This window comes from Myxocyprinus asiaticus, chromosome 28, assembly GCF_019703515.2.
Source record: "Myxocyprinus asiaticus isolate MX2 ecotype Aquarium Trade chromosome 28, UBuf_Myxa_2, whole genome shotgun sequence".
NCBI classification, from domain to species: domain Eukaryota; kingdom Metazoa; phylum Chordata; class Actinopteri; order Cypriniformes; family Catostomidae; genus Myxocyprinus; species Myxocyprinus asiaticus.
The window spans coordinates 40,044,331-40,054,705 of NC_059371.1; the positions used below are offsets into that span (position 1 = coordinate 40,044,331).

Sequence of the window (10,375 nt, forward strand, 5' to 3'; positions counted from 1 at the left end):
GAGAGGGAACGGAGGTAACGGCGAAAGGAAACCAAAGGTGGAGTCTGTTTTAATGTAGATGAGAGGGTCATGTTGAAATGAACAAAGTAGTGATCAGAGACATGTAAAGGAGTAACAAGAATATTTGAGTTGGTACAGTTACGTGTAAAGATGAGGTCCAGCTGGTTGCCCGATCTGTGAGTTGCTGTGGTGTGAAGTTTTTCCAAGTCAAATGAGGCCAGGAGAGTATTCAGTTCAGTGGCCTGGGGCTTGTCTTGGTGTATGTTGAAATCACCAAGGACCACAAGTGGCCTACCATCCTCCGACAAGGAGGACAGCAGGACATCCAACCCCTCAAGAAAGTTTGTCAGCTGACCTGGAGGGCGATAGATGACAACAACATGTAGAGTATTTTTATGGGTTGCATTGTAGTAATAACATGGACTTCAAAACTAGTATTGTTACATAGTGAAGAGTGTGGTGAAAAAGTCCAGTTGTTATGAATGAGCAAACCTGTTCCCCCACCCCTACCAGTGTGTCGAGGGGTGTGAGAGAAGGAGAAGTTGTTGGAGAGAGCAGCAGGTGTTGCTGTATCCTCTGGACGTATCCATGTTTCTGTCAGTGCCAGGATGCTGAGGGTGGACTGCGTGGCTGGAATGAAGTCAGCTTTGTTCACTGCTGACTGGCAGTTCCAGAGTCCCACTGAGAAAGAGAGCGGAGCAGCTGCTGAAGTGCAAAGTAGCTGTAGGTTGTGTGGGTTGCGTTTGGTCTTGCATCGATATTGTGTAAATGGTCTGTAACAGATAACAGGGATGTGCTTGAAGGCATGTGTTATTCGTGAAGTAGACGTGTTAGTATATAGAAGGAAAATAAGAAAAGCGCACAATAACAAGATACTTAAGTGCTATGGTGAGTGGCGCCTTGTCGGTGTCCTTGCTCGGTACACTCGCACAGGTAGACTCGCTGGTCTTTACCCAAGTAGGTCTTCACACGAGGGCTACCACTTCCGCTGCTGCTTCCGCGTCAGCATTCAAGTCAAATATGTACGTGATGATAATGAGTCATTCAATAAAAAAAGCAGAACACGCCTTAATGCTACTTAGCACAACAAAGCTAGTCACGTGGTCAACAGAACCTTGTGCGACTTCCGTGCACCGCAAATAAATTATGCTGCACTTAAGCAATCAATAATACCCTAAAACAAGTGAAGCACTGTTTATAAACACTAAAACCACGATAGTTTTACACACACTGGACAACCAACGCTCAATCTAGCAGTGAATAACCTGGGACAAGTCAAAACAATATGGCACCAACCTACGTTTAAGCGACACGAGTTCAAGACAGTAAACAAACAGCACAAGTCTAGCAATGAATACCACTCTTCAACAAAGTAAAACAATGAAATAAACACACGTACATGCAACTGCAGACTCCTGTAGATAGATTGCTTATCCTATAAACAACCTTTAAGTGTTGAAAAAGTATTGTTAATTGTTAGTCTATGTTAACTAATGTTGTTAACTAATGTTGGAAGGGTTTCCAAAAATAATATATTTTTTCAACATTTTAATATTCATCGGAAATATTAGACACACTCTGTCATCGACAAACTTCCCATTGAGGAAAGCAGAAACTAATAAGGAGGTGGCAGAAGATTTAGGATAGGAGATAACAGGCCACCTTTGCGTGAGGAACAGTGTTGACACACCATCATTAGAGTTCATTTAATTATTGTGGTCCATTTAAGAGCTTTGGCTGAGGGGAATTGAAGTGAATAAGTTATGTAACTTCTATGGTGCTTTATTTGACATTTTGGAGCTTAACAGGCTACTTTTTAACACATTTGATGGAAATGTGGGGCAAGGATAAAAGTTTGATGTATACTGTAACTATTTCCCGCCAAACGCATCAACACTCCAGTCCAGTAGGAGGCGAGAAAGCACCAGAAGTTGTTTTGCAAACCGCCATTTATCACGAAGAACAGTTTGAGCTCTCAATCGGTAAGTGTTCAATTTGTTTTATATTATTTGTGAGATTTCTAGTTTCGTGTGTGTGTTTTTTATGTGCATGTACTTTTTCTCTCTTTTGTGTTTTAATGATTGTAAAAGAAGCTTTTTATCGCCGTATGTGACTGGATAAACAAGTTATTAGATATATCATCTAAGCATCTGGAGCATTGTGAATTTGAGTGTTTTTCATTTGTAATGTGTTGTGGAAATCAAACTCAGGTAAATTATGTTACATTTCTGACAAATGAGCTCGTTAAATCCGGCTGTTTGTAAATTATTTCAATGAAGGCCGTTATATATTGAATAAAGCTTGCTATGGGCTAATATCTGATAATATTTCAGGAAAATGAAACCCAAACACAAAGCACACATTTATATTTATATAATCTCAGAAATACTTATTTTGTTTAACAGATCTGTCCTTGTGTGTAATAATTTAATAATGTTTTTGAGTTTGATGAATGTCAGTCCATTATAATGATGATGTTTTTGTGTTCAGATGTTCATCATGAGAGAGCAGGTGGATGTGATCTGCTGTAAATCAGTAGGAACTGATCTGTCCATGCTGGATATTGATGATTTCATCACAGAAATCTCTCAGCTGAAGAAAGAGGTGACGTCACTGAAGACAAAACTGATGGAGAAAGAGCTCTATTCATCCTGCACCTGTTTAGAGCGAATTAAAGTTGAGATTGTAAGTAAACTTTCAAATGATGTGATATGACTGTGACTCTGTGATGATGAACGGTACAGATGTGATTGTGTTGTGTTTGTCAGGAGCTGGAAAAGGTTTCCTGTCAATCTTCAGTGTGTGTGACTGATGGGACCTCCACAGAATGTCAGGATTCAGTGTGGAGCGGCAGAGATCAGTCCACACCACAGCGGCTGCTGGACAAACTCTCTGAACAGAGATCCAGAGACACACAGGACTCACAGCTCACTTTACTCTGTTCTACTGATGCTCAGGAGAGTGTGTGTGACAGTAATCAGGGTGATCAAACCTCCACAGAGTCTCTGACTTCTGTCTGTAACGCTGGAGAACAGCAGATGCTGCAGACACCAGTGAAGATTGAAGTGATGCAAGAGGAGATAAAAGATGAAAACACAACAGAGGAACAACAGAGTGATGATGATGAACAGCAGATGCTGCAGACACCAGTGAAGATGTGTTCAGTGAAGCTGCTGGACTGCAGGAACTTGATGAAGATGAGAGGAGAAACCACAGCAGAGGAACAACAGAGCGATGTTGAAGATGATGATGATTTTATTCCCTCAGGTATGTTTCTTCCTTTAATGTTGTTTTACATTTAGAAGACAAACAACACGTCTGCATTAAAAAGTTCCTTGTTGTTTTTATTGTTGTTTTCGAAGTGCTCAATTGTCTTTTAAAGGGATAGTTCACTCAAAAATGAAAAGTCTCATCATTTACTCACCCGCATGCCATCCCAGATGTGTAAGACTTTCTTTTTGCTGCAGAACACAAAGATTTTTTGAAGAATATTTCAGCTCTGTAGGTCCATACAATGCAAGTGAATGGTGGCCAGAACTTTGAAGCACCAAAAATCACAAAGGCAGCATAAAAGTAATCCATAAGACTCCAGTGGTCAAATCTACATCTTCATGAGTGATATGATTGGTGTGGATGAGAAACAGATAAATATTTAAGTCCTTTTTAACTCTAAAAATACATTTACTCTAGACGTCCTGTGTGCGTTCACGAGAGGGCTGTTGTTTTTTGCCAATTCACAATCTTCATACATATCGCCACCTACTGGGCTTTTGTGCAAATATTTTTTATTATTTTCCTTTTCTTTCTCGTCCGTGCCCAGTTAGTGGCAGGGCCGATTGCCGACTACAGATTTAAGATGAAGTTTGGTCGATTTAGATGTGCAGCTGATCGATCCGTGCATCCCTAATCTTTTTATTGTAATTTTTCCAAAGTCTTAACAGTTCTGCGGTGTCAGTGACTCTGGAGTAAAGTTTCTGCTAATAGTCTTAATTTGTTATTCTTGAGGCAAATCATTTTTAAATCGTCTCCCTGATTTAAAAATTTGTTTGAATTCGTTTTGAAATAGACATGCTAATATAATGATTTTATTTACAATCACAGTTTGTTTTGTTGTAACATGCCATCGTGTTACCACAATAATAGACTGGCGTGCAACATCTCATTTAAACAGTCACGCATATCAGAGCCGCGACAGACGTGCATGAGCTCATGATATTTAAAGTTTCATTCTCTTTCTCTCTCTTCAACAGTTCCCTGTAACTTTTAACTGTCTTGTCTGATGATATAATGGCTAATATCAATAAAGCATCTATCACATACTGTCCATAAGTATGTTGGTATGTCATTTAGACAGAAGTAATTACTCAGTAACAAGAATCTCAAAACTTGAGCAAATCCAGAATTTTCTTCTGGTGGAGCGCTCATGTATCTTTTTCCTAAGCATGTATTTTATCAGCCTGGATCAATACTCAGTTTCTTTGACTCATGAATGTTGCATATAACAGTCTGTGACAATATAAGCAGGCGATACGGGCCATGTAAACTGAAAACTGTCAGGAGATTGCTGCTCGATAGATTCGCACCAGCGCTTGAGAGCAACTTCAAAGCAGAAGCACTTTACGTGTGCTACTGTAAATGTTAATGTCATATTCATGGTGCACTGTATGTTCAATTAGTTTGATTCTGTCTTTTGTGAGAAAATGTGATTGCTAATGCACCGTTACTGTTAATTACTATTGTTATTGTCCTCTTTCTATTATATTAACATTTTTAAATGTGCAAATACAATTTTATTACTAAAAGTAGAATAAACTGCTGTCTACAATTTAAAATGCACAAAATATTTTTTATCTCATGAACATTTTATGCAATTTTGAGTAAATATAGTGCTAAATAAAAGTAATATGTTTTCTACAATTTGATTTAAATGTTTATTATTATATTGTGTGAGATCATCGTTATATCAGCCTTTCGGGCCACCCTTCTCTCTGAATATCTGCATTGGCCATTAAAAAACCAGTTTCGTCGACCACTAGTTAACACAGCTAATATATCAATTTACAAGAATTTAAAAAATCGTAATAAATATTGAATCAGCATCAAATCAGGAGGCAATTCCCACCCCTTATAAATACTGAACATTTGTTGAGTTCTGCCATTAAATTGGGTTTAATTTGATTTTTATATTTTTTCCCTTTTTAATTGATTTGTCAATGTACTGTGTTCATTGTAGAGCTGAATGAAGTGGAGGAGAAACTTCAGGATCAGAAACATCATGATTTAACACCTGGAGAAAAATCTTTGAGTGGCTCAAAGAATAAGAAGAATTTCTCACCAAAAAAACCTCAAAGAAGAACAGCCAAAAATGCTTCCACCTGCTCTCAGTGTGGAAAGAGTTTCACATATCAATGCAAGCTTAATACACACATGAGATTTCATACAGGAGAAAAGCCTTACATGTGCCATTTGTGTGGAAAGAGTTTTCTTCTTAAATCACAGCTTAATGTGCACATGAGAGTTCATACAGGAGAGAGGCCTTACACGTGCCATCAGTGTGGAAAAAGTTTCGCATATGCACAAAATCTCACACGTCATCTTCGCCGTCACTCAGGAGAAAGACGATTTGAATGTGATAAGTGTGGTAAAACATTTGTTTTGGCAACATACCTACAAAGACATCTGAAAACGCACTCAAATGAGAAGCCTTACAAATGCTTTTTTTGTGGAAAAAGTTTTTCATGCCTGTCCTATTGTAAAGAACACCAGAAAATACATACTGGTGCTGGAGTTCATATGTGCTTTGAATGTGGGAAGATCTTTATTACAGCCAGCGACTTGAAACAGCACCAAAGAATTCATACTGGAGAAAAACCTTACAAGTGCTCACACTGTGAAAAGAGTTTCACTCATTCACAACAACTGAAAACACATGAGAGAATCCATACTGGAGAAAACCCTTACAAGTGCTCACACTGTGAAAAGAGCTTCACGCAGTCAGGAAACCTGAAAATACATGAGAGAATTCATACTGGAGAGAAACCTTACAAGTGCTCACACTGTGAAAAGAGTTTCACTCGGTTAGAAAACATGAAAATACACAAGAGAATTCATACTGGAGAGAAACCACACCACTGCTTTTGATGTGGGATAAGATTCAGTGCAGCAAGTAATCTATGTACACATGTAAAAAAAAAAAAAGTTTTGCCCAAGTAGTCACAGTGAGAAGAAAACATCTTCATGTCCAACAATTTCAAGTAAATAGTTTGAAATTCAGATAAACCCAAAGATGAAATTTCTTCCAAAAGAGCCGCATCATCTAAAGCCCTATTCGGACAGGACAAGTTTTCCTTGAGGAGGTTTGGGAAATTAAGTTTTTCACAGATGTACTTTGTGATTTTAATCCCATCTGAATCTGACAAGTCTCACCGACCCCGTTTACACCTGATATTAAGATGTGATTTGGTGATAACATCATATGTGGTCAGTGCTGAATACAGGTCTAAATGGGGTCTAAAATGTTTTGTGATCAGATCATAAAAATCATATATAAATGTTGTCAAAAACGCGTGTGACCACATCGCATTTGAGGTGTAAACGCTTATCCGTCCTGCAGTGTTGTAGTACTCGAGTCCAGGACTCGGACTTGAGTCGCAATATTGATGACTTGTGACACATCTCGGACTTGAACACTAATGACTTGGACTCGAGCATTGGGTGCATTCTGACTTTGAGAATAGGACTCGTTACAACTGTTAACTTTTGCGTTCTGTCCTTTTATGGCTTGAGATCACATGCATGTCATGCCATGTACCAGTTGTGTGAGCGCAAATCTCTGCACTCACTCGTGGATTTCCTTTGCTTTCACTTAAAACTAGACGTGCACTTTCAGATCTCCCTGCTCATGTTCAGAGAGTGCGTGTGCCACTCAAATCATGTCGTGTACTCGCAAATCTATTATAACGCAAAATAACTCTTCTATTTATTCATACAGTGCATCCAGAAAGTATTCACAGCGCTTCACTTTCCACATTTTGTTATGTTACAGCCTTATTCCAAAATGGATTAAATTAATTATTTTCCTCAAAATTCTACAAACAATACCCCATAATGACAACGTGAAAGAAGTTTGTTTGAAATCTTTGCAAATTTATTGCAAATAAAAAATGAAAAAAAAATCACATGTACATAAGTATTCACAGGCTTTGCCATGACACTCAAAATTGAGCTCAGGTGCATCCTGTTTCCACTGATCATCCTTGAGATGTTTCTGCAACTTGATTGGAGTTCACCTGTGGTAAATTCAGTTGATTGGACACGATTTGGAAAGGCACACACCTGTCTATATAAGGTCCCACAGTTAACAGTGCATGTCAGAGCACAAACCAAGCCATGAAGTCCAAGGAATTGCCTGTAGACCTCCGAGACAGGATTGTATCGAGGCACAGATCTGGGGAAGGGTACAGAAAAATGTATGCAGCATTGAAGGTCCCAGTGAGCACAGTGGCCTCCATCATCCATAAATGGAAGAAGTTTGGAACCACCAGGACTCTTTCTAGAGCTGGCCGCCTGGCCAAACTGAGCGATCGGGGGAGAAGGGCCTTAGTCAGGGAGGTGACCAAGAACCCGATGGTCACTCTGACAGAGCTCCAGCGTTTCTCTGTGGAGAGAGGAGAACTTTCCATTAGAACAACCATCTCTGCACTCTACCAATCAGGCCTGTATGGTAGAGTGGCCAGACGGAAGCCACTCCTCAGTAAAAGGCACATGACAGCCCGCCTGGAGTTTGCCAAAAGGCACCTGAAGGACTCTCAGACCATGAGAAACAAAGATTGAACTGTTTGTCCTGAATGGCAAGCGTCATGTCTGGAGGAAACCAGGCACCGCTCATCACCTGGCCAATACCATCCCTACAGTGAAGCATGGTGGTGGCAGCATCATGCTGTGGGGATGTTTTTCAGTGGCAGGAACTGGGAGACTAGTCAGGATCGAGGGAAAGATGAATGCAGCAATGTACAGAGACATCCTTGATGAAAACCTGCTCCAGAGCGCTCTGGACCTCAGACTGGGATGAAGGTTCATCTTCCAACAGAACAACGACCCTAAGCACACAGCCAAGATAACAAAGGAGTGGCTATGGGACAACTCTGTGAATGTCCTTGAGTGGCCCAGCCAGAGCCCAGACTTGAACCTGATTGAGCATCTCTGGAGAGATCTGAAAATGGCTATGCACCGACGCTCCCCATCCAACCTGATGGAGCATGAGAGGTCCTGCAAAGAAGAATGGGAGAAACTGCCCAAAAATAAGTGTGCCAAGCTTGTAGCATCATACTCAAAAAGACTTGAGGCTGTAATTGGTGCCAAAGGCGCTTCAACAAAGGATTGTGCAAAGGTTGTGAATACTTATGTACATGTGATTTTTTTTTTTTTCTTTTTTTTTTTTTCATAAATTTGCAAAGATTTCAAACAAACTTTTCATGTTGTCATTATGGGGTATTGTTTGCAGAATTTTGAGGAAAATAATGAATTTAATCAATTTTGGAATAAGGCTGTAACATAAAATGTGGAAAAAGTGAAGCATTGTGAATACTTTCTGGATGCACTGTACAAATATTCTGCCCCCGTAGACGTGGTATAGAGAGGAAGAATACCGGAGTTTGAGGAATCAACTCGCCATTTGGTCGGTGGTGCATTACGTGCTGTAAGAATGATATTCTGATGCTCACTGACAATGTAAGAGACATGAGCAAATCAAATGACAGAAACCGTTAACGGAACACGTTGCGACTAAAGTCATCTAAAAAATTTTACCTCAGTAGAAATTTACCTGCACAGGTTTGTCTAGAACACATAAAGGATTTTAGAATCTATGTGGTGGCACATACGTAGAACATTTGAAAATGTGGAACAAAATCATAAATCATTATTATGAGTTATAATTATATAGGGAACATAAGATCATGTTGATGTGTGTTCATGTGTTTACAGGTGCACTTTTACATAGAGATGGAAACTCTGTGTGATGTGAGTTTATCACAAATGTAGCCTAAAACAGTTAAGTAATCCCATTGTTAAAAGTGTGTGTTTGATTGCCAATAAACTTAAAATGGCAACAGAATTATGATTTTTGTGTGTGTGTGTGTGTGCGTGCGTGTGTGCACTTATTTTATGCTGTAGACAAGGACTCCTAACTCGGACTTGTATGAAATTATTGGCGACTCAACTTGGACTCTACCCGGACACAATATTGGTGACTTGGACTCTGGCTTGAGCAGTGAGGACTCGGACCCGACTCGAGATCTAGTGACTTGACTACAACACTGCTGTCCTGTATGCGTCCCAGCAGCAGCGAAGCACCCCTCCTCACATGTCAATCAACCACTGTGCTAAAAAAGAGTTTAAACTTTGTCAATTACGAGCGGTTTAAAAGGGAAGAAAAAACGTTGGATTGGGAAATTTAAAAAAGCATATACATACAGAACCACTAGAACTTCACAGATCTTCTGTGTGTCTTAATTCAACATGCAGGGACACTTATAAAATAATGGATAATTCTGCTTGAAATGTTCCTTTTGTGCTTAAATTCAATTTCAGATGCATCTGGGGGAAATAACGTGCTGTTTTTGTTTTTTTGCACTTTTGTCTTTTCTGACTTTGTTGCACTTTAATGTCATGCAGTAACACAATGACATAGTGATTTATGTATTTCTATGCTTGAATTTATACTTTATTTCTAATAGACATTTAAGCAATCTGTTGGTGTTGGCAGTATGGCTCTGCTCTGGGCAAACTCTCTGCCCATCCAAATCATTCTGACAGTGCGATGTTGTACAATCCTTCATTGCATAACAGATTGAATGGGCACTTAAAGACACAAAATACTATATATCAAGTTGATAAATCAAGAACAATTCATGGAAGAAAGAAATTCCAAACTGGCAAACAACTGTAGTCTTACAGCACAGAACATGAGACAGATGTACAGAAATGTGGAGCTGGGGAGGTAGGAGGGTGTTAAGTGCAGCTTGAATCCATGCAGTAGAAAGGCAATGACTACAGGTGCATCTCAATAAATTAGAATGTCGTGGAAAAGTTCATTTATTTCAGTAATTCAACTCAAATTGTGAAACTCGTGTATTAAATAAATTCAGTGCACACAGACTGAAGTAGTTTAAGTCTTTGGTTCTTTTAATTGTGATGATTTTGGCACACATTTAACAAAAATCCACCAATTCACTATCTCAAAAAATTAGAATATTGTGACATGCCAATCAGCTAATCAACTCAAAACACCTGCAAAGATTTCCTGAGCCTTCAAAATGGTCTCTCAGTTTGGTTCACTAGCCTACACAATCATGGGGAAGACTGCTGATCTGAC

General features: G+C 39.3%; 1 protein-coding gene across 1 annotated transcript; it reads left to right on the plus strand.

Annotated features, from left to right (window-relative positions):
* The first annotated feature begins 2,013 nt into the window (after positions 1-2,013).
* On the plus strand, positions 2,014-10,140 carry LOC127418782 (zinc finger protein 558-like). The gene is made up of 4 exons (XM_051659601.1): positions 2,014-2,210; positions 2,491-2,685; positions 2,769-3,267; positions 5,234-10,140. Exons 1-4 carry the CDS (start codon positions 2,187-2,189, stop codon positions 6,139-6,141), a joined length of 1,626 nt encoding a protein of 541 aa, XP_051515561.1. The 5' UTR covers positions 2,014-2,186; the 3' UTR covers positions 6,142-10,140.
* Positions 10,141-10,375: the final 235 nt, after the last annotated feature.